This window comes from Urocitellus parryii, chromosome Y (genome assembly GCF_045843805.1).
Source record: "Urocitellus parryii isolate mUroPar1 chromosome Y, mUroPar1.hap1, whole genome shotgun sequence".
NCBI lineage: Eukaryota > Metazoa > Chordata > Mammalia > Rodentia > Sciuridae > Urocitellus > Urocitellus parryii.
Window position 1 is genome coordinate 989,238 of NC_135548.1, and position 25,640 is coordinate 1,014,877.

The 25,640-nt window shown below is 42.7% G+C and overlaps 1 protein-coding gene across 1 annotated transcript; it reads right to left on the minus strand.

Annotated features, from left to right (window-relative positions):
* Positions 1-2,055: 2,055 nt before the first annotated feature.
* LOC144251060 (uncharacterized) lies at positions 2,056-25,640 on the minus strand. Its single transcript, XM_077794190.1, has 4 exons — positions 25,599-25,640; positions 7,387-7,513; positions 7,143-7,203; positions 2,056-6,585 (listed from the first exon to the last, which is right to left on the minus strand). The coding sequence occupies exons 2-4, from the start codon at positions 7,418-7,420 to the stop codon at positions 4,752-4,754; spliced, it is 1,929 nt and encodes a 642-aa protein (XP_077650316.1). The 5' UTR covers positions 7,421-7,513; positions 25,599-25,640; the 3' UTR covers positions 2,056-4,751.

A 25,640-nucleotide genomic window follows, 5' to 3' on the forward strand; every position in this document is an offset into this window, starting at 1 on the left:
ATTTCATCGTTTTCAGCCGAGGCAAACATTCTACGGAATCTTCATATTCTATCTTGCACTCTTTCTGGGCGCAGATATTACCAATTCCATGTGCACACTATATCCATTCTTTTCCAAAAGCATCGAGAAGGAATCTGCTAGGGCTGAACAGCCCTTTGGATTGTTAGATGACGGTCTTAGTGCTGCGGAACTCAGCACCAAACATGATTCTTTTCCAAGAGTAAAAATAGGGTCTTAGCCCTCTCAAACAACTTGAGGCCTGGCTGAGTTTGTGAGGGTTTTCCTGGGGCTGCTGTAATAAATAACCCAAAACAAAGAGACTTAAAAGTAATCCAGGAACCACCTCCCCACCCCAGCCCTGGAGGGCAGAGGCTGGACCAGGGTCCCAGCCTGAACTCCCTGCACAGGCTCCATGGAGGCTCCTCCTGCCTCTCCAGCTCCTGGGCTCCAGGTGGCCCTGGGATGGTGGCCCCTCACTGCAGTCTCTGCCTCCATCTCCGTGTGGCTCCTTCTCTGGGTTTGGGTACCCTTCTCTGTCTCTTGTGAGGACACTGCCATTACATGAGGGCCCCCTGACCCAGGAGGAGCCCATCTCAGACCCTTCACTAACGACCTCTGCAGAGACCCTGTTTCCATACAAGGTCCCACTCACAGGTGCTGGGGTCAAGGTGTGGACAGGACCTGCCTCTTACAATGGTGTCCAGCTCCCTCCACGGGCTCCAGGGAGCTCCTCCTGCCTCTCTCAGCTCCTGGGGTTCCAGGTGGCCCTTGGCAGAACAATATGGTGACCCCTCAAAAGCTTAAGACTGAATCACAATATGACCCAAAGGATTTGAAAGCAGTGAGTCCAAAAGATACTCACATATTCTGTGTTCACAGAAACCCTGATCCGCAGTATGACTGAGGACTAGGGCAAAAATCATGTCTTATTGGGGTGTGGGGGAGCCAGGGCCAAAATGGGGGCCAAAGAGAAGTTCTGAATTGGGGTCTTTGGAGGCCAGAGGATCTTAGAGAGTGTGGGGTATTTTCTTATTTTGGCTGTATAGAGGATTACACACAGGCTTGTAAAATTGTCCTCCATTCTGAGCCCTTTATTCTCAGGGTTAGCAAATCACTAGAATTTTACCCCAAATCCATCAGCATGCATCTTATGTATGCATCCATGAATGAGCTATCCCTCCAACCACCCATCTACCCATGTTTTCATCCAGGCATCATCCATTCCTCTATCTGCCCATCCACCCATGGTAGATGGATAGCTTGATGGGTGAGTGGATGGGTGAGTGGATGGATGGGTGGGTGGATAGATGGGTGGGTAAATGGGTGGGTGGATGGGTGAGTGGATGGATGGATGGGTGGGTGGATGGGTGAGTGGATGGATGGATGGGTGGGTGGATAGATGGTTGCCTGGATGGATGGATGGATAGAGGGGGGATGGATGGGTGGGTGGATGGATAGATGGGAGGATGAGTGGATGGATGGATGGATACACAGTTGCCTGGATGAATGGATGGATGGGTGAATGGATGAAGGCATGGATGGATGGATGGATGTTGGGTATGTGTCTCGGTGGATGAAAGGATGGATGGATGAATGGGTGGATGGAGAGATGGATGGATATATGGATGCATGGATGGATGCATGGATAGGTGGGTGGTTGGGTAGGCAGATGGGTGGGTGGATGGGCAAATGGGTGGATGGGTGAATGGATGAATAGATTAATGGATGAATGGATGGTTGAATGGTGGATGAATGGGTGGGTGGGTGCCGCAGTCTGGCTGGGCACAAAATCACGAGCCACTCAAGCAGGAACAAACTTTAGTTTTTGAAACTGCCGCCAATGCCTGGTATGCACCTGGGAAGATCACATGCGGCATTCTCCCCCAAGTTCTCCAGGAACCCCAGAGCAAGTTCCTCCCCCGGAATTCCCTCCTACTGCACTTCCCCAACCAATGGGAACTCTCCAGGAGTCCCTCAGCAGGCTGAGGTGAACAGCAGGAGTCCAATATCCATATGAATGTAAATCTTAACATAATCATATCATCTCAATGGCTAGCTAGCGTCACCTTTCAACCCAAAATGCCATGCATCATATTACTTGGCTGTGGCTCTTAGCAGATGGGTGAGTGGATGGATGGATGGGCAGTTGGATGGTTGGCTGGCTGGCTGGATGAATGGGAGGACTGACAGATTCTCATGCTAAGGCTGGGTTCTTTAGCCTTGGTCCTACTGGTGCACAGGCCCAGATCACTCTCTGTGATGGGCCCATCCTGTTCATTGTAGGATGTTGAACAATATTTCTGGTCTTCACCTGTTGCTCACCAATAGCACCACATCCCAAAGTGGGACATCCCCAGTGTCTCTGTACTTTGCCAGTTGTCCTCAGGGGACTAGAACTGTCCTTATGGGGGGCCATTAGGTGGTCAGCTTTGGGTGCATGAAGAACAAGGTCTGAGCTTCTATAGCTTAGCTCCCACCAGATGCAGCCTCCTCCAAGGTAGAAGGGAAGAGACTAGCACCTGTCATCTGCCAGTCCGTGGGGAAATTCCTTGAGCTCTAGGGGCTGGGTCACTGCCTTTGGGATTCGTATCTATAGTGAGATTCTCAATCAATTTTTGCACATCTGACTGCAAAAGCTCTTAGGTGAAGTGTTTCATTTTCTTGTTGAATTTTGCACCTGAGAAAGCTGGTAGGAAACTCAGGGTGCACCCTTCGGGAATGCTGGTGGGATATTCAGAGCACACAAGCCCCCTGGGTTGCATACGCCCCCCCCCAAAAAAAAATAAGAAAAAGCCAAAAACTTTGCCTTTGTGTGTGACATCAGTCATCTCTTCCTTCAAACGTAATTTTGTTGGGGTCCATCTTCCTAAGAAGCCCTGTGATGTAACCACAGAGTTATTGTGACAAGAGGTCCCCATAACCCACTCTAAGTGGAGAATGTCACCAAGCAGGTGTGCATTTCACCCACAACCCACCCAAGGTCCTGGCTGAGCCCAGGCTGCCTCCGGCGGGCTCAGAACCCACCTCATTCCTTAGCTGGACAAAAGCTTCTCACGCAGCCTGTGTTTATAATCACTGTTCAACATCTGTCAATCATCACCCCCCCCCAAAGTGAAATCAGCAAGGTGTCTGTGTGCCAGCCCCCCAGGCCAAAGTCAAAATTCAAAATCTGGGGGCCCTTTTTTGCTTTGACAACAGCTGAGGTGGGGGAGGGCTGTAGGAGGAACCGCCCAGGGTGAGCCTCATCTGTCCTTTGCAAACTCAGAGAGTTGGGCACACTAAGACAGGTGCCATGCCTCCCCGGGAAGTTCCATGCTGGCCTCTTCTGGAGCCCAGTGTGTTCCCGTCCCTTTCCCAAGTGACATTCATCTGATTTGCTCAGGACCCCCAATATCGACCGGCTGGCAGGGGAGGGCGTGAGACTCACCCAGCACCTGGCAGCCGCCATGCTCTGCACCCCAATAAGAGAAGCCTTTCTCACTGGGAGATATGCCCTGTAATCAGATGGGTGACTTGGGGACGGTGGTCAGAAGCTCCGGCCTGCAGCCTGGACCCCATCACCAATCTAGCTGGGTAGCCATCCCCGAGAGACTGGTAAAGGGAAGGCTAATGTGCCCTCCTGTCATCTTCCTGCAGTGTGTGCTCAGAACAGGGTATCCTATGCCCTCACCCCTCAGGACCCTCAGACCTCATGGGTGTTAAAACCCACGAACAAAGCCGGGCATGGTAGCACACGCCTCTCATTCCAGCAGTCGGGAGGCTGAGGCAGGTGGATCTCGAGTTCAAATCGAGCCTCAGCCAAAAGGAGGCCCTAAGCAACTCAGTGAGACCCCGAAATGCAAAATAGGGCTGCAGATGGGGCTCAGAGGTTAGGTACCCTTGGTTTAATCAAATGTGAGTCACAGATATCCATGACTCACCTATCATGATATGTCATAATTATTCTGATTTAAAATTTTGGAAAAAGAGAGGAAAGAGAGATAATGAATGACACATAAATCGGGTGTGTTTTCTTGTGTGTCAAAAAAGCCATCACAGCATTTGATTTTTACCCGTGTTCCAGTCTGCTAACATTATAACACCTATCTTTAATGTTATATTAATAAAACAGAGTCTGCACCTCACATGGAAGCAGCCTTAACCATCATGAATTTGTTTCAATAATGGGAGGGTCTTTTTTCTTATGTAAAAATACATCAAATTGAGATCAATGGTCCACTTTCATTTTTATCCATTGAAGCAGCTGAAAGCACCTTTCCAGAAGCCCATGTCACAGGGTTTTCACTTGCTTTGCTTTTCTCAAATTCCCTCCAAACCATGCAGTCTCCATCCCAGCAGCACTTACAATATCAAGAAATATGCTCTCCGAGAAAAAGAAATCTTTCTTTCCCAAGTCCCTTTTCTCATTTGGTCAACTCACTTTTTGCTGAATGAAATTTGTGTTTACCTCAGACTACAAATAAAAACAAATTATAAATCACAGCCAGTCACAGATGATACAAACACAGTTCTCCCTGGGGGCATGTTCCAGGGAGCAGAATACATCCAGGGTGCCCTGCAGAGTCTTCCCTAGGGTGGGCCCAGGACAGGTCAATGGAGGTCATTGACCTGTCCTTAAATCACACTATCACAGTGAAACAGTAATAACAGAAAAGTTTACCAATTGTTTTCATGCATGATTTCTCTGCAGTATCTGTTCTTTCACGTGTGTGAAGCAGACAGGATGTGGCAAGAGGTTTTCCACATTGTTGTTATTCATAGCGCTTTTCTCTGGTATGTATTCTTCCATGTCTGTGAAGGTAACTGGATGTAGCAAAGGCTTTGCCACACTGCTTACATTCATAGGGCTTCTCTCCAGTGTGCATTCTTCCATGAATCTGAAGGTAACTGGACGTAGCAAAGGCTTTGCCACATTGCTTACAATCATAGGGCTTCGCTCCAGTATGAGTTTTTTCATGTGAGTAAAGGTTAGAGGACCGAATGAAGGCTTTCCCACACTGCTTACATTCATAGGGCTTCTCTCCAGTATGAGTTCGTTCATGTATCTGAAGGCCAGAGGCAGTAGTGAAGACTTTTCCACATTGTTGACATTCAGAGCATTTCTCTCTATTATGTGTTCTTCCATGAATCTGAAGGTGACTAGATGTAGAAAAGGCTTTTCCACACTGCTCACATTTATACGGCTTCTCCCCAGTATGAGTTTTTTCATGTGACTGAAGGTAACTGAATGTAGCAAAGGCTTTGCCACACTGCTTACATTCATAGGGCTTCTCTCCAATATGTGTTCTTCCATGTCTGTGAAGGTATCTGGACGTAGCAAAGGCTTTGCCACACTGCTTACATGCATAGGGCTTCTCTCCAGTATGAGTTCGTTCATGTATCTGAAGGCCAGAGGCAGTAGTAAGGGCTTTTCCACATTGTTGACATTCATAGGGCTTTTCTCTTGTATGTATTCTTCCATGTTTGTGAAGCTGATGGGACGAAGCAAAGGCTTTGCCACACTGCTTACATTCATAGGGCTTCTCTCCAGTATGAGTTCGTTCATGTATCTGAAGGCCAGAGGCAGTAGTGAAGACTTTTCCACATTGTTGACATTCAGAGCATTTCTCTCTAGTATGTCTTCTTCCATGAATCTGAAGGTAACGAGATGTAGAAAAGGCTTTTCCACACTGCTCACATTTATAGGGCTTCTCCCCAGTATGAGTTTTTTCATGTGACTGAAGGTAACTGAATGTAGCAAAGGCTTTGCCACACTGCTTACATTCATAGGGCTTCTCTCCAGTATGTGTTCTTCCATGTCTGTGAAGGTAACTGGATGTAGCAAAGGCTTTGCCACACTGCTTACATGCATAGGGCTTCTCTCCAGTATGAGTTTTTTCATGTAGGTAAAGGTGAGAGGACTGAGTGAAGGCTTTCCCACACCGCTTACATTCATAGGGCTTCTCTCCAGTATGCGTTCTTCCATGAATCTGAAGATAACTGGATCTAGCAAAGGCTTTGCCACACTGCTTACATTCATAGAGGTTCTCTCCAGTATGTGTTCTGTGATGTATTCTAAGTGAACTGGGATAAGCACAGTCTTTCCCACATACCTTACATTTGAAAGGAGCATTCCCCATGTGTGTGATCCTGTGCCTTTGAAGACTTGTGTGTGAAATAAAGGTTTGACCACCTTGTTTACATTGATAGAGTTTCTCTCCAGAATGAATTCTTTCATGTCTTCTGAATAAAGAGGAGAAATGAAAGGCTTTCCCACATACCTCACATTGAAAATGTTTACCTCCTCTGTGTGTTCTCATGTGTCTTTGAACATCTGGGAGAGAAGAAGAGGCTTCACCACATTGTTGATATTCATAGGGTTGCCACCCAGTATGAGTATCTTCATGCCTTTGAATGTCACTGGAACAAATGGAGACTTTCCCACATACTGTATGTTCATAGGGTCCCTCTCCAGTTTGTATTAACATTTGTGTGTGAACACTTTTGAGCAAAACCAGGGATTGCCTGTGCTGTTTAAATTCACATGGCTTGTCTTCACATTCCTCATGCTTGTGGCATTTGTGTCCAGAGTGAGATGTGATGTGCCTATGAAGGAATGAAGGGCATATGAACTCCTTGGCATACATATAACAACCACATGGACTTACTCTGTTAAAATTTTTCTTTGTCCAGTTAAGAACTGTAATCTCATTGAAAGTTTCCCACACTATCTTCTTGGCCTTTTAAGTTTACTATATGGCTTCTTTGAAGAATGACAGCACACTATCAATGCTGGATTCATTCATGATTCATGATTTTATCAAAGGCTTACAATACTACCAACATCAGGTAAAGGCTAGGTTTTCTGATTTGTTCAAATTTCTTGAAAATCAAGAGATTGAAAGGAAACAATCCTTTGCAATGCAGCCTCCCTATTGAGATTATCCAAATAGTGATATTCACATTCAATTACATGTACTTTATGCATGCCTAGTACTTTGAAAAAACTGAATATCTGTCACACCTAAGTATATATTTCAGGTGAAAAAATTCTTTAAGAATAAATACATTTCAAATTGTGTATACTTCTTGGGTTGGTCTGTTTTAAAAATTATATGACCCTCTCAGATTCTCTCAAGAACTTCTTTTGTGAGTACAATTACCTTAGAATGCTCTCAGAATTTTTGATCTCATATTCCATTTTCTTTTCATCACATTTGTTTCCTAAAATGAGAAACCAGAACAATCTTTATGAATTTTTAGGAGACAGAATGCTTTGCCAAATCGTAGGTACCTTTTATGCTCCAATAATTCAACAACTGATTCCCTTTTCATGTTCTATATAAATGACCAAAATAAACACGAGTTCTCTAGTAGATTTTGAGAAAAAAAAAACATCTTTATTACCTATAAAAGCCAGGTTTCTGAGGACTTCCAGCATCACATCTCTGTAAAGGTCCTTCTGGGAAGGATCCAGCAAAGCCCACTCCTCCTGGGTGAAGTTCACAGCCACATCCTCAAAGGTCACTGAGATCTAAAATGTCCCACAAATATATACTGGAGGTCAGGAGAGATTGATAGCAGAAGAAATGTATAGTCAACATGCTTGATGTCCACATGAATCTCTGAGTCCCTGATTAATTGTATGATGTGGCCCATCAAATGCTTCCTGCACTCAAATCCTCACAGACATTCCAACACTAGAATTGGGCCTCTCAAAAGACAAGCAACTTAATGTTTTACTCCCTTCCTTTGTTGAGTTCACAGAAAGTAAGACAGGCTCCTGGGTCACACCTAACTTCTTTCTTCATTGCACTCCTATTATAATCCTAACAACTTTCTGTGCAGTGCAGAGGTAATATTAGCGACTCTGATAGGACTTACCCTTAAAAAAGAAAGCTGACTGAGAAGAAAATTGCTGGAGTAACAAAACTCACCCTTTAAGAGAGATTCTGCCAACCACAGTGGCTCACTGTGCCTACAAAATTAATATAAACAACATGGCATTGACTGATCTCTTGATTCCTTCTGAAAGTCTATTGTTCCATCTTTAAAGAAATGTCTAGAACACCCCACCCTCAACTTCCAAAAATGGATCACTAAGAAGCTTCCCCTACAGACTACATTTAGACAACTTTTCACTCAGGTTGTCACAATTTGTGAACTGGGGATGGAGTTCATCTTTTGTGATTACCCCAACAGAACAACTAACTATATGTTTACACATGCTATTCTCCAGAAAAAAAAATAGTCAAATAGTAAACAAGCACCATGATTAATGAACACAAAAATTTGATGATTTCTCATGATTACTGTCAATGCAGAATGTATTAAGATGAAAAGTTGGAACATGACTTAGATATAAGTCAATGACCCAAAAATGTCACCTTATCCAAACAAGAACCTTGCAAAGTTTTATAAGTCTCAACACAATTTTATTAATGAACAACAGAAACTAATTTCTAAATCTCATAGCAACAATGAATGTACATCATCTATAAAACTCTAGTAAAAAGCAGTCACTTCACTACTATAAGTTCATGTGGCCCATAGCCATGTTCTGCTCAAGACACTTTGATCAAGATGGGGCCACATGTGCACTGGATGTCTGTTGTGAAAGAGTTTCCTCCTGCCTGTAATGATGGTGGTGCAAACCTAAGACAGCAGCATTTCCAGGGTGGTAAAGAAGCAAGGTTGCAACCCAGAATCCTCACCTATCAAACACAATTTGGGTGGGAAACAGGTCACTGAATGTACAACCATAATAATACTAGATGTCTGCACTGTGATGGAGCAGCCAAAAATATCACCTACCAGAAGGTTCCCCTGCCACTGACACCCAACCATACTCAAGGACTTAAAACATGTCACATCCTGAGCAGCACAGTATCAGCAGAGGTGAGCAAGAGACCAAGAAAAAGCCTTCAGTGGGCCAGCCTTCACAGGAGGGAAAGATGAGTGACAGCAGATGTCTTGGATATGGATCACATGATGGTCCAGGCAAACTGGAATCCAGGTGGCCAAATGCACTACATCCTCAATTCTGTAGACAAAATCCATTTAGTATATGTTCAAATGTGAAACACTAAAATACTTTTAATGAGCTCACAATAAATTTTATGTTACTTATTTATTTGTGGTAGAAACATTTAGAAAAAATGAGCAGGGATTGAACATAGGGCACTTAATGACTGAGCCACATCCCAACCACATATGCCATTTTGACACAGTACTCAAAAACTTGCTCAGGGCCTTGTGAGGGGCTAAGGCCAGCATTGAAATTTATGTTTCTCCTGCCTCAGCCTCCCCAGCTAAGGAGAATACAGTCATGCACCATTGTACGTGTGGAAAATTAGTTTTGCCAAAGAACAAGTTATACATTTCTATACTGATGAGAATAAGGAAAAAATTCAACAGTCAGGGGCTGGGGATGTGGCTCAAGCGGTAGCGCGCTCGCCTGGCATGCGTGCGGCCCGGGTTCGATCCTCAGCACCACATACAAACAAAGATGTTGTGTCTGCCGAGAACCAAAAAATAAATATTAAAAAAAATTCTCTCTCTCTCAGCCTTCTCAGAATCACAGTAAAACTCCCCAGAACAGGCCACATTCTGAGCCATAAACCTCACCTCAACAAGTGTACAATGTCAGTGAAATCCCAAGTATGCTCAAAGAACATGGGAATTAAAGCCGAAATCAGATCAGAAGCAGCTGGAAAACCTCTAAGCAATGGGAGATGCAACACAGGGCTCTAAACAGACCCAGGAAGAAGAGGTAATTCAAGGGAAAACTTGACCATGGTGAGAAAAATAAAATGTACAAGTCCAACATGGGAATACCACACAAATGGTGCATTGGGGGTCTCTAGAGCATCCAAATCACATTCCAGAAAAGAAGAGAAAAAAAAAAAAAAACAATCACTGAAACTGGCATTTAAGGAAAGCAGAGAAAGAACAAAGTAAGTGCCAATTAAGCACAGGCGGGTAACAGAGGGTGTTGGTGAAACCCCAATCAAGAAATCAGCAGTCTGCAAAACCAAGTTCTTCATGAATATCAGCATCACTGACAAACTAATATTGGTTTAAGAAAACAGAGGACAGGAGTGAGGTTATGGCTCAGTGTACAGAGCTTGGCTAGCACCAGTGAGATATTGGGTTCAATTCTTACTACCACATCAAAGTAAATAAATAGAACAGAGGTATGAAAGCTACCTTAAACATTAAACAAATAAGAAAACCAAGGACACAGAAACTACCCATTACAATTAAGATAGCCACCGTTACCATCCATGGGCTCTTCAACAATATCATGAACATGCACTTGACACAAATCAGATAACTTAGAGGAACTGGCCCACTACTTTGAGAGAGACCATCTCCTACAACTTACACAGAAGGCCAAATACACAAAACACATGAGCCTGTGCCTACTGAAGAAACTGACTCAATAACTCATTACCATCAAAAAAGTGAAATGTAGGGCTCTTAGACATTCTACAGGCTGCCACTAGACACTCCAGAACTGCTACCAATTTTGAACATTTCTTTTGAGAATGCAGAAGCAGAGGAAACACCTTCTAATTTCATTGGAGGCATAAGTTACAATATTATCAAAATTAAATTGATAAAATGAGGAAGCTATGAATTACTCTCATGATCGTAAATGTAAAATGCCTCCACAAACATTACTTAACTGAATCCAAAAATAATTAAAAAGAATTGCATATCAAGTCCAAGACTTTGAAAAGAGTAGAGAGTGTAAACTAGAGAGAAAGGGTGTATGATAGTATGTGTGATGGCTCATTTGAATTGTCACCTTGATGGGATTAAGAGACACACTTATCGTGTGTCCATGAGGTTGTGTCTAAGAGTTATTGGCATGTAGCATAGCAAACTGGAACACCTCCCTAAGTCTGAGTAACGTCATCCAAATAGGATGGTGGCTTGCGTGGAATAAAAGTTGCAACAACATGGTAGCAGCTGCAGATGCAAGCTAGATTCTACATAGATGGGTTTTCCACTGCTGCTGTGATTCCCTGAGTATATTAGACTTTTCCTTTTTCACTCTTCCAAAGCCGATTCTCCCAATGATTCTCCAGGGAGTTTCCAGAAGCACTGGATCTCACACTAGGGTAGCACCATTGATCCCTCTTGTTCAGAGGCTTCAGCATCTTGGGCTGCACAGCTACTACTTCTCCAGCTCCCCAGCCAGCAGACTGCCACAGAGGACTCCCCAGCTTCTGGTCATCTCAGACAATCTAATAAATCCTCTTTTTGTAATTATTCTTCCTGTTGATTCTGTTCCAATGGAGAACCCTGACTAATGTAATATATCAGACTACAATCACTCTGAAAAATAAATGTAATGACAATGTGAATGTACTATCACACCATGGAAGATTCACAAACGTATACATCAGAAACAATGTTACATACTCAATACCTTTTCCATAATAATGCAAGAGTAAAGGAAAAATGAAGAGTTATATATACAAATTTCAAAACTATGAAGAAAAGCAATGAAACTGATTTTCAATACTGTTTACATTTTGAGAGAAATGGGGTGACTTGTCTCATTATAACTCCTGGTTTGGTGGAGTCCCCTTAAAATTTTTGTAACTAGGAAAGTCAGGGCAGGAAGATGACAAGACTGAAGCCAGCCTCAGCAATGGAGCAAAACCATCAGAAACACAGTCAGACTTGGTCTTAATCAAAAATTACAATCAGGGAAAGAGGCTGTCACTCAGTGACAGAGCACATTCCTAGCATGTTTGAGGCACTTGGTTTGAAACTAAGATCCACAAAAAAAAATCAATACAATTAAGGTATTCTGTTCATTTACACTATAACAAAGTTAAAAATAATTAAAAATAATAAAAATAAAAAATGCTGGAGATGTGCTCAGTCATCAAATGCCTCTGGGTTAAATCCCTAGGGTTACACAAAACCACTATCAAAAAACGCTTTCACAAACTTGAAAGTATTTTTTGAATGACAACAGCATGAGCAAGTCCCTGGCTTAAATCCCACCACTTAATACATAAGCAAATAAATCAATAAAAGTCCACTTTCTTGGGCTGGGAAATAGCTCAATAGTAGAGCCAAGCATGCATAAGACCCTGGGTTCAATCTGAATCAGGGCACAAACACACACACACACACTCACAAACACACACACACTATATATATATATATATATATATATATATATATATATATATATATATATATATATATATATATATAAACTCTACTAAATTTCATGTCATGAATGACAAAAAAAATGATTACAATAGGAAACGTACAAAATGAGAGGCATAAAATACAATAAAATTAATAGAAAGACAATAGAATTTTTTACCAAGGAGATTAAGGAGACTAAACTTCCCCATGATCTACATTGTCTGAAAAACCCTGAGCATTTTAGAAAATTCTGTGAAATCCAGGGCCAGGTGTGCTGTGCTTCTTGGTGAGCTTAAAAAGAAAAAACCCTACTTCTAATAATGGAAAAAGGAGACCATGTTTAAGATGATTGAAAATCTTGTAGTGATCACAGTGAGTGTAGACAGAGAGAATTCATTTACCTCCCAAATTTCATAAGCTAACAGTCCAGCTCCCAACGGGGTGGCCCAAGGATAAGGGACATTTTTTTTTCTTTTTGATACCTTGGATTGAACCCAGAGGCAGTTGACCACTGAACCACATCCCCAGTATTTGAAGTCTCACCAAGTTGCAAAGGGTCTCGCTAAATTGTTAAAGCTGTCCTCAAACTTTCAATCCTTCTGTCTCAGCCTCTGGAGAAGCAAGGAATACTGCTGTGCACCAGTGCACCTTGCCATAAATTAGGATGTTTACTAAATGGAAATGTAAGTAGGCTCTTTTTTCCACTTCTTTTTTCACTCTTTCATCAAATTTCATCATATTTAGTGCTGAATAAATACACTTGGGCCTCAGATGAGTGAGCAGATCATTTCACAGTGATAACCACAGATGGCGGGTGCTGAGGGAGCAAACATATCAGGCTCAAGAGGCAGGGAAGGTCCCCCTGCCAGCTGGGACATCCTCACACCTGGGCATGCTCACTGAAATACTCCATGATCACTCTACGGGGAGACCTAGGCCATGACTCCAGGCTATGAGGCTTTTCAGATTTGCAGAGCACTGCCCGGGGGTGGCTGGTCCTTATGCTCTGGGAGAGTTTTTGCTCTTCAACACTGTGAGAGAATGCAAGGGTTAGGAATCACTGGTGACATGGCCCCTCACCACCAGCATCCACAGGCTGATTGTCCAACTGTCTTCAAGGAATGGGAACAAGGCTTGGGGAAAACAAGATCCCAAGAAGTTAGCTGTCTAGATGAGACTTGTTCCAGGACATTCCTTTGCCCCAAAACCTCAGTTTAACTCCCAAGAGGCTGTACCTCACAACTTAGGCTGTCCTTTAAGAGGAGCTGACCCAGGGCCTAAAGTTCCTTGAACCATGCAGGGCACAGGACAGCTGTGGGCACATGGTGGCAACCCAGGAAAGGATAGTGGCTGAGAACATAGAACTCTCTGAGGTATCAAAAGAAAACCAGCCTTGGGCTGGGGATGTGGCTCAAGTGGTACCGCACTCGCCTGGCGTGCATGCGGCCCGGGTTCGATCCTCAGCACCACATACCAACAAAGATGTTGTGTCCACCAATAACTAAAAAATAAATATTAAAAATATTAAAAAAAAAGAAAACCAGCCTGAGAAATCTGATATGCTGTCTATACCTAAGAAAGATAAAGATAGAAGCACAGGATTTTCCCAGGTGTGAACTGAAGTTCTCTATGAACTTGCTCTATATCAATGAACCTTCAGACCACGTGACTTTGGGAAACTACACCACCATGAAAATAGTAAAACGGGGTCCTGGATGGATGGCAAATATTCTCATCTGATATCTTAAGCCCTTTCATAGCCAATTACCTTAATCTCTATATTAGTCCCAAATTCTCAAAACAAATGCACTTCTCAGAATATATTACCAACCTTACCATATCACCACCATCTTCCAAAGCTAACAATGTACTTAACAGACCTACAGAAGAAACTCCCCCTCCTTTTTTTCTGTAGCCACTCATCTGATGATCCTACCAATGCAATTGGTTAATGTATTCATACATAACTTTCTTTTACAAATGACCTTGTCAGCCAAGCACAGTGGGGCACAACTGTAACCCCAGCAGCTTGACTAGGTCAGGAGAACAGCTAAATTCAAAGCCAGCCTCAGCAACTTAGTGAGGCCCTAAGAAACTTAGTGACATCATGTCTGAAAATAAAATATAAAAAGAGCTGCAGATCTGGCTCAGTGCTTAAGTACCCCTGGGGTCAATCCCTGGTATTTAAAAAAAATGTAATCTCTTCCTGGTTAAAACACATACATCATTCAGGATAAGTTGAATCCACATTCCTGAGTATGGTCATTAGTATTTGGGTCAAAATAAACTATTTTCCTCAGGTATGATGGCCAGTGCCTTTAATTCCACCACCTAGAGAAGCTGAGGCAGGAGGATCACAAGTTCCAGGCGAGGCTGGACAACATGGCCAGATCCACTTTGAAAACAAAATTTAAAAGGGCTGGAGATGAAGAGCCTGAGAATAAATCAGACATTTTATCCTATTTGCATATGTGACTACATGACCAGTGTGAATGGACATTAGGTACAACCAGGAAAAGGAGAAGTTACACTCTATTTACATATAATGTGTCAAAATGCATTTTACTGTCATGTATAAGTAATGGAAACAAAGTAAAATAAATAAATAACTGGAGATTGATTTCATCCTGTGTGATTATACAGAGAACAATTAGAACTTTGCAGGTGCTTTACTCCAGAACAAATTAAGTCAACTAGCTTACTATTAAGTGACAAAAAGAAACATAAGTTCTCTATTTGATTAACTTATTTATTAATGAACACAACAATTTGATAATTTCCTGTGGTTACTGTCAAAGCAAAATGTGGTAAGTGCAAAGATGGCACGTGTCTTAGAAATAACTCAATGACCCAAAAATGTCACCTTGTCCAAATAAGAATCTTACAAAGTTTTATATCTCTCAAAAAATCTTCTTAATAAACAGCAGGCTCTACATTTCTAAGTCTCATAGTAAAAATAAATGTCCAATGATTGTCAAACTGTTCTTAACAGCAGCCAGTTCACTACCATAATGTACAGTCAGGAGACACATGCCAATGCTCCGCTCAAGGACATTTTGATCAATGTTGGGCCACATATGCAATGGTTGTCTGTGGTGAAAGAGATTCATGGTGCCTGTAGCAAAGGTGGTGCAAACAAACATAAAGCAAAAGCTCTTCCAGAGTGTGGTAAAGTAACAAGTTTGTAGCCCAGAATCCTAAACTATCCTACACAATCAGGATGTAAAAAAGGCCACCATTCACATCTGTAAGCATGTTATTTTTTTTTAACTTTTTTTTTTTAGAGAGGAGAGAGAGAGAGAGAGAGAGAGAGAGAGAGAGAGAGAGAGAGAGAGAATTTTTTAATATTTATTTTTTAGTTCTCGGCATATACAACATCTTTGTTGGTATGTGGTGCTGAGGCTCGAACCCGGGCCGCACGCATGCCAGGCAAGCACGCTACCGCTTGAGCCACATCCCCAGCCCTGTAAGCATGTTATGATGTCTGCACAGTGATGGAACTGGCAAAAAGAAAATGTCCCTGCAAGTGACACAGAACCATACTCAAGGACTGAAAACATACAGAACTGCCCAAAACAAGGAAGAATCCACAATTACACTCAGAGACATCAGCCCAACTCTGTCAGGACAATGATGCAGGCAGGAGGGCTTCATGGGCCTTGAAGCAAATGGGAAGCACACTGAGGTCTCAGGGTCACAGCAACACTCCACAGGACATAACCCACACCCCTACAAGTACAGCACCAGTGAAATCCCATGTGTGCTCAAAGAACATGAGAGCTAGAGCAGAAATCAGATCAGAAGCAGCTGAAAAGCCTCCAGGGAAGGGGACGTTAAACACAAGACTCTAAACAGACACAGGACAAAGAGGGGACTCAAGAGAAAAGGTGACCATTTTGAAGGAAAAAATGTAAAAGTCCATCACAGGAAATTCTTAGAGAACACCAGAGGTGGTCCTGTATTGCTTTCTAAGTCATCCAATGCACATTTCAGAAAAGAAGAGCTAAAAGCAATCATTGAAACTGTCACTTCAGAAAAACAGAGAAAGAAGGGCAAGGTAAACCTAAATTAACCACAGGAAGGTAACAGAAGGTGTTGATGAAACCACAACCTGGAAATCCGCAGACTACAATATCAAGTTCTTCATGAACATCAGCATCACTGATACACTGGCATAAGGCTAAGAATACAGAAGACAGGGACTGGGGTTATGGCTCAGTGGAAGAGTGCTTGTCTACTGCTTGGGAGAAAGTGGGTTCAAACCTCACTGACAGGGGCCTGGGGATGTGGCTCAAGCGGTAGCACGCTCGCCTGGCATGCGTGCGGCCCGGGTTCGATCCTCAGCACCACATACCAATAAAGATGTTGTGTCCGCCGAGAATTAAAAAATAAATAAATATAAAAATTAAAAAAAAAAAACACCTCACTGACACATAAAAAGAAAAAAGTATAAAATAAACAATAACATTAAAGAAAAAAGCAAAGAGGACTGAAAACCTAGTAACACATTTAAAAGTATCATCATCAACAATGCATTGGGACTTCAAGATTATCATAAACATGCTTGGTACAAATTCGACAACTTGCAAAAACTGGACCATTTATTTGAGAGAGACAATTTCCTATAACTTACACACAAGGGGAAATACACAAAACAGATGAGCCCATGGCTACTGAAAAAAACAGACTCAATAACTAATTACTACCCAAAAGCAAGACAAGGCTCAAACATCTCAAACAGGCTTCCATGAGACACTGAAGAACTGCCACCAATTTTCTACTTTTTGTCCAGAACATAGAAGCTGAGTTAACACCTCCTAATTCTTTCTGAGGCATAAGTTACCATATTATCCAAATTAAATAGATAAAGAAAAGTATTTTTTTTAGAGAGAGAGAGAGAGAGAATGTACAATCATAAATGTAAAAAACTGTACACTCCAGGTGTCTATGCAAATGATGGGGAAATTATGGACACAGGAACCCTCACTGCAGTGACTACAGCAGCCATATCCAGAAGTGCCCAAAGCTAGATGCAAGGAAGATGCACCTTGCAATACTGAATGGACAAGCTGCAGTTTACCCACACCAAAGAACATCACCCAGAAAATGAGCTCTGCAGCCTGGAATGATACAGCACCCTTAAAGGCAGACTGGTAAGAGAGAGAAGCCAGGTTGAAATGGCAAAGTGCAGTAAGATTCCAAGTTAAAAACATTCTGGAAAAGACAACATTATAGATGCACTAGCAGAACTGATGGGTACCAGGGACTCAGGGAGCAGAGAGGGAGGGAGCAATGAGGAGGAGTGATGAACAGAGCAGTGAAACTCTTCTGTATGACATTATCTTGTAAACTACGTAACACACACAATCACATCACACAGAGGAGGAACACTAAGGTAAAGAATGAACTTTGGCTTATCATAACATGATGCTTCATCCATTCTCCTTATCAAATGTTCAACAATGGTTTAGTAACCAACAAACACCCTACACCAATGCAATACGTTGAAAACAGTGGAGACTATCAGCTGGAGAGAAGGGGTATTCGATTCTATGAGTAATGCCACATTTAATTGTCACCTTGATTGGATTAAAAGATGCCAATGATTAATAACCTTATGGGTGTGTCTAAATGATTGGCATGTGGAACAGTGAACCAAACTGGAGATCCTCCTTAAGCTAGGCAGCACCATCTAATAGGACGGTGACTTGGGTGAACAAAAGTTGGAAGAAGAAGGAAGCAGCAGCAGAGCAAGCTCCTTTCTTCTCCAATTTGTTCTTGATGGCTGCTGCAGTGGCCTGAGGATATCAGACTCTGCCTCCTTCAGTCTCCCAAAGTGGACTCTGCCAGTGATTCTCCAGGGAGTTTCCAGAACCTGTGGTCTGGACCAGAGCAGCACCATTGATCCCTCTTGTTCTGCAGCTTCAGCCTCTTGGACTCTGCAGCCAGCACTCCTAAAACTCTCCAGCTGCAGATGGCCACTGTGGACATCCAGCTTTGGGTCAAGTAGGCCAATCTAAAAGTCCCCTTTCATAATCATACTTCCTCTTGATGCTGTTCCTCTAGAGAACACTGACTAATATACTATGTAAGTCAAAAATTGCTCTGAAAAAAAATAAAGTTTATATCATAAAGAAGTGAATAAACTACCAAGCCATGAAGTTTTACAAACATATACATGAGAAACAATTTTATATGCTAAATACCATTTTCATAAAAATGCAAAAATAAAGCAAAGAGGAAGAGTCAGAGTAACAAATTTCAAAACTATGGACAAAAGCAAGGAAACTGATTTTCAATACTATTACCATCTTGAAAGAAATTGGATGATAAGTCTTCAAAAGTCATTGTGTGGTCACATACACAAAGTGTTAAGTTTTGCTGTGCTTAGCAAAACAAAGGGGTACTGTGAGAAACTATGAACTCTTTGAACTGTGTCCTTGTTGCCATCTTAAGAAGATAAAAGAATGTTCTGCCAAGTTTAAAATATATATATTTTTGTGTTTGCCAGGAAATAACTAACTACAAGTAGTATAATAAGAAGTATAGAGCACTGTGACCAGTAACAAAGTTATTCTGAGAATGTTTATCCATGCTAGAAAAGATTAAGCTGCCAAGAGGATGTGTTTCTTTTTTGCTATATAAAAGATGAAGGGAAAAAAATAAAGAGGTGCTCATTCCTACTGTGTGTGTGTGTATGTGTGTGTGTGTGTGTGTGTGTGTGTGTGTGTGTCTTTCAGCATCTCTGCTGTTACCACCTGATCAGGAACTACAGATTGTCAGCAGGGTCTGACAAGTCACTCCAACTGCTGGTGTGGTGGTGTGCACCTGTAACTTCAGCCAATAGGGAGGTCAAGGCAGGGAAATGGAAAGTTGGAGGCCAGTCTAAGCAACTTAGCAAGACACTCAGAAATTTAGTGAGACTGGTCTTCATTAAAAATTAAAAGAGGGTACTGGGATTGGAGCTGAGTGGCAGAGCACTTGCTAGCATGGGTGAGGAAAGGGGTATGATCCTCAGCACCACAGAAAAATTAAAAAAAAAAAAAGGTATTCTGTCCATCTATATCTATACAAAATATAAAAAAATAATAAATACAAGGCTGAGGATGTGCTCAGTGGAAGTGACTGTAGGTTTATTACCCAGTAAAACACCTGCCCACCACCAGAACGCTGCTCACAAATTGAAATTCATTTCTGGAGGATAACTAAGCATGAGCAAGTCCATGGCATCAATCCCCAGCACTCAATAAGTAAGCAAATAAATAAAAAACAGGGCTGGGGATGTGGCTCAAGTGGTAGCGCGCTCGCCTGGCATGCGTGCGGCCCGGATTCGATCCTCAGCACCACATACCAACAAAGATGTTGTGTCCGCCGAGAACTAAAAAATAAATATTAAAAATAAATAAATAAAATTTTTGAAATAAATAAATAAATAAATAAATAAATAAAAAACAGTCTACAATACTAATTCTCTTGGGCTGGAGAGTAGCTCGGTAGTAGAAAACTTGCCAAGCATGTGTGTGGCCCTCAGATCAATCTCCAGCAGGCCACACACACATACACACACACACACACACCTAAAATACATGTAATGAGAGATAAAAATGATTATAATACAAAAGGTACACAATTAGAGGCATAAAATACAACAAAATCAATGGAAAGACAACACACTTTCTCACAAGGGAGATTGAATGTTTCCATAACCTACACTCTCTAAAAAATCACTGAGTGGTAGGAGACCTTCAATGATACACAAAAGTATAAGAGGTTATGATGGGCAAGGGGGAGGGGGAAAAAAGGGAGAGAATTGAACAACAGCAGAGGAGACAGAGAGGGAAGGTGGGAGGGGAGGGGAGGGGGGATAGTAGGGGTTAGGAAATGTAGCAGATTAAAAAAGTCACTAATATGCCATTAGGTAAAAATGTGAGTATGTAACAGATGTGATTCTGCTATCTGTATTTGGGGTAGAAAAGGGAGTTCAAAACCCAATGCAGTCAAATGTATGAAAGATGATTTATCAAGAGCTCTGTAATGTTTGGAACAATCAATAAAAAACAAAAACAAAACACTGAGCATTTCAATAAATTCTGTGAAATGTAGGGCATGGTTTACTGTATTTTGGAGGTAAACATAAGTAAAACTACATCTAAAAATAAAAATAGTATTGTTGGGGGTTGGGGATGTGGCTCAAGTGGTAGTCCGCTTGCCTGGCATGTGTGCGGCCTGGGTTCAATCCTCAGAACCACGTACAAAGATGTTGTGTCCACTGAAAACTGAAATATTAAAAAATATTCTCTCTCTCTTTAAAAAAAAAACAATAGTAGGGTTGGGATTTTGGATCAGCAGTAGAGTGCTTACCTACCACATGAGAGGCCCTAGGTTTGATCTGTTAAGGTCGGGTGAGCGTCAGAGGAAGAGACCACTAAGAGACTGTCTCATGCAACAGCAGAGGGTTTATTGGGGGTCCAGCATGCTGGGGCTCAGAGCTCACTTGAGAGGAGCTGAGAGCCCCAAGAACAACTTAAGCAGAGGTTATATACATTGTTTGAACTGGGGAGTTCATGTGGAGGTCAGGGAATGCGGGAGGGGTTGTTTGTACAGAGCAACCAGATGGTCAGGAGACATTTCTCAACATACATTTAATGGTTTTTCCGGGAATTGTTTTGACACCCACATAAATTTCAGGTTTTAGGAAAACAGAACTTCAACCAACAAAACAAAACCTTTACATTCTTAACCTTTCAGATCCTCAGCACCACATAAAAATAAATAAATAGGCATTTTGTCAGACTACAGCAACAACAAAAAATAGTTTTCAAAAAATTGAAAATAATAGACTGTATCTAAGACCAGCCAAAATGTTGTACAGGACAGAGAGAATAGAGAGGGCATTTATGCTGATCCCAAATTTCATAAGATAAAAGGCCAGCTCCCAAAGGGGTGGCGCTAGGAGGAGGCACTTAGGAGGGAACAGGAATCAGGTGACATACTGGGAGTGCTCTTGAGGGGATCAGCACCCTTATTTAGACAGAGACGTATGGCTCCTTTCCAGAAAACGAGTGTCATTTACTATTTCACTAATATTCAGCGATTAAATGATCATAATTGGGTATTTCAGGTATTGCCAAAATTGTCCTTAAATTTTACAATGACGAGGGAGTGATGGTGCACACCTGTAACCCAGCGGTTCACGAGTCTGAGGCACTAGGCGATGTAGCAAGACTCTGTACCAAAACAAAGAATCTAAAAGGGGCTGGTGGATAAGCAACTCTGGGTTCCATTCTTGATACCAAAAAACCACACAGTTAACATGAACCTGCCAAGTCCAGATAACAACAGTGAAAAAATGTCATCCTTTGTCAAATTCATCACCTTGTGAAGGACAGTTACTAGTTTTCATGAAATCACATTCATAAATTTATCCACCACTATTTTTATAGTATTGGACTCAAATTCTGCAGCAATAATGCAAAACAGAGTTTCTCTGTATCTTACGTGGCATTTTGGAATCTAGGGTTGGATTTCAATTTGAAATCACTGAAAAGACAAGACTGAATCTTACAAACTTTCTATACATACTCAGGGGTAGCAAAAGGTAAATTAGGTAATTAGGGGTTTTCTTTTTCTTTTCTTTCTTTCTTTTTTGATAGCCCCAAGATGAAAACCAGGGACATTTTACTACAGATCCACATCCCCAGTCATTTTTATACTTTATTTTGAGACACAGTCTCACCAGATTGCATAAGGCCTGGATAAGTTCCTAAAGCTGTCCTCAAATTTGCAACACTCCTGTCTGAACCTCTGGAGAAGAAACGATCAAAGGTGTGCACCACTGTACCTGGCTGTATGTTGGGATTATTAACAATGGAAACGCAACCAAACTTTTAAAAATCCACTTCTTTCTTGCCTCTTTAATATTAGTCCATCCCATGTGGCTCTGAATAAATAAACCGGGGCCTCAGATAAGTGAGCACATCATTTCAAAGTGATACACAGAAAGCTTTGGTGCTGAGGGAGCACACATGTGTCAGGCTCAAGGGGCAGGGAAGGTTCCTGATAGCTGGGACTTGCTCCCTCCTGGTCTTGCTCCCTGAAAGCCTCTAGGATCACCCTCCAAGAGACCTGGACCATGACTCCACTCTAAGAGGCTTTTCAGGTTTGCACAGCTCTGCACTGGGGTGGGTGGTCCTTATGCTCTGGGAGAGGTTTCGCTCCTTCACACTGTGAGACTGAAAGGGCAGGAATCACTGGTGACCTGGCCCCTCAGCACCAGCATCCACAGGCTAACTGTCCACCTGTCTCAAAGGAATGGGGAAAGAGCTTGGGGAAAACAAGTTCCCAAGGAAGTAGCTGTCTAGATGAGGCCTGTTCCAGGAGATTCCTCAGCCCAGAGCCCCCAGCAGCTTCCCTGAGAGGCTGCACCCCACACCTCAGGCTGTCCTCTAGGAGGAGCTGATCTAGGGCCTGAAGTTCTGTTCACCCTGCAGGGACCAGGGCAGCTGTGGGCACCTTGTGGCAGCTCCAGGAGAGGACAGTGGCTGAGGACATGGGACCCTGTGAGGCGTCCAAAGGGAACCTCTGCCCAAGAAATCTGACATGGTGTCTACACCTAAGGAAGATAAAAGGAGAAGCTGTGAACTCAAGTTCTTTATACAGTTGCATCTACATCAAAGAACCTTCAGAGTACTTGACTTTGGCCAACCAGACCACCATGATGGTGCAAAGGCAGGGTTCTGTATGGAGAACAAAAATTATCTTGGGCTATCTTAAGTCCTTTCATAGCCAATTATCTTAATTTCTGTATCAGAACACAATTCTCAAAACTTCTCAGAATATACCACTAACCTTACCAGATGCCTAGTCTCCAAATTCTACCAAAGCTCGGAATGCAATAACAGACATACAGAAAAAATTTTCTTTATTTTTTTTCTGTACCCCATTAATCTGATGTTCCTACCAATGCAATTCGTTAATGTAGTGATACACAAGTTTCTTTTATAAAAGTTCATGTAGGCCAGACACAGTGGCACACAACTGTAATCCCAGCAGCTTGAGAGGCTAAGGTAGGAGGATTGCTAAATTCAAAGGCAGCCTCAGCAACTTAGTGAGACCATAAGGAACTTGGTGAGATCACATCTGAAAATACAATGTAAAAAGGGCTGGGGATATGGGCTGGGGATGTGGCTCAAGCGGTAGCCCACCCACCTGGCATGAGTGCGGCCCAGGTTCGATCCTCAGCACCACATACAAACAAAGATGTTTTGTCTGCTGAGAACTAAAAAAAAAAAAAAAAAAAAAAGCGCTGGGGATGTGGGTCAATGTTTAAGTGTTCCTGCGTTCAATCTCTGGTATACTACAAAAGGAAAGAAAGAGAGAGGAGAGAGAGGAGAGAGAGGGAGAGAGAGGGAGAGAGAGAGAGAGAGAGAGAGAGAGAGAGAGAGAGAGAGAGAAAGAAAGAAAAGAAAAGCAAAGAGAAGAGAAGAGAAAAGAAAAGAAGGAAAGAAAAGAGGGACACATACATCATTCAGAGTAACTTGAATCCATGTTCCTTAGTATGGTCATTAATATTTGGGTTAAAATGAAGTATGTTTTGTAGTTGGGGTTGTCAATGCCTTTAATCCCAACAGCTTGGGAAGCTGAGGCAGAAGGATCACAACTTTCAGGCCAGGCTGGGCAACGTAGCCAGATCCTTTCTGAAAATCATATTGAAAAGAGCTGGGGATGAAGGACAGTAAATGAATCAGACATTATTGTAGTGGCATCCCCTTCCTTCACAGAAAATTTTAACTGGGTTTCTCCAGAAATCTTCACCATGGCTAATTTTAGGACTGTCAACAAGAGAGTGTCCATAAAAAAGTTCAGTGTAGATAAACTTCCTATTTTCGTGTTGCCCTATTTTACCGGGTGGCTAGTATGGGAGAAATTAGCACTTCAAGTGCTGGACTCGAAATCCCCTTACTAGTTTTTTACACACTTGTATCCAGTATAGTAGTTTGTAGAAATGTGCAAACAAGGCATCTGGCCTTGAGCTGGGATTCACAGAGAAGTCACCAACTGGGCACCATGGAAACAGCTGGTGGGGGAGGAAAGAAAGGGGAGAAGAAGCTCTCCCCTTCTCAGGTGCAGTCCTTGAAGGGTTAACGTGGCTAGAACAGTGAAAGAAAAAGCTGCTTTTATGTATGTGATGTGACAACTTGACTATGGTGACTCCATTTTGTGAACTCAGCCATGACACTCAAAAAGGTCATGACTGGGGCAGTTTGCATTCTTTTGTTCATGAAAATCCCCTAAGAACACAGAATGATCTATGTGCCAACCAGAGACTAACTGACCACAACTTTCCAGCTTGCTGGCATTGCCTGAACCTCCAAACGTCCCTTTTGTGGTTTTTGTGCTTAAATATGGAGCCAAGTTAAGGTAGGGGCCTCACTCTGACAACCTCATTCTTTCGAGAGCAGAGTGTCTGCCACTGGCCAGCAATAAAGGCTTAACTGGAATGAGACTGTGTGGTCTGAGAGTTATTTGTGGGTCTCAGTATTACAATGTGAACTTCTGAGTCCCTCCCCTTACATGCTGGGTATAAGATTCTGAAACCACCTGAACTCGGGGTTCAGGGGATGAATTGATTGATTACAGCAAAAGCAGTGCCCTCTGAGACTGGCTGCAGCCAGATAAAACTGTTTCCAGCTATCTTCAGTGCCTTGCCTCCTCTGTCCCTACATCATTATTTCCCTGTGTGCTTACGGGACTACACGACTGGGGTGACTCTACATCATGGACTATCAGAAAAGGGAGCAGTTATCCTCTATTGGTGCAGCCCAGAATTCCATATCCCTGGGATCTATAAACAACTTCTTAATTCCCTTTAAAGCAGTTATTTTGACCAAACACAAGGAAATGTTAAGTGATTATTCTTTCCCCTCAAGTATAACATTCACAAATAGAAAACAAATGCTTTCAAAAGTGTTGTTCTTGCCAAGGACAGTGGCACAGGCCTGTCATTCCAGATACGTGGGAGGCTGAAGCAGGAGGATCACAAGTTATGGCTGAGGGAGGGAGGGAGCAAAGGAGGGAAGGAGAGAGGGAGGAAAAAAGGGAGGGAGGGAGGGAGGAAGACTTTTTCCAATATTTCACTAGATGAAAAGTGACAATTAGCGGACGGTGTCCATTTGGACCAAGTGGGAAGAACCAACGTCTGGCCGAGCTGTGAGGTGGAGGGAAGGTGGGTTTAGAAGGCAGAAGGCGCCTGCAATTTGGGGGACCTACAGCAGCCTCCGGAGGAGCTCCCCTGGGAGAAGGAAGGTGCATTTGTGGCCCTGCTTCCTCCACGTTGGGAAGAGTGAGTGTGGGCCACCAGTAGGGAGCAAAGGGGACACCAGGGCCCTGAACCGCGCTTCCAAACCCCCAGGGAACCAGGGGACAGGGGCCAGGGCCACCTGCCAGCGTGGAATCCGCCGCCCTCCGCAGCTCACCCCCGC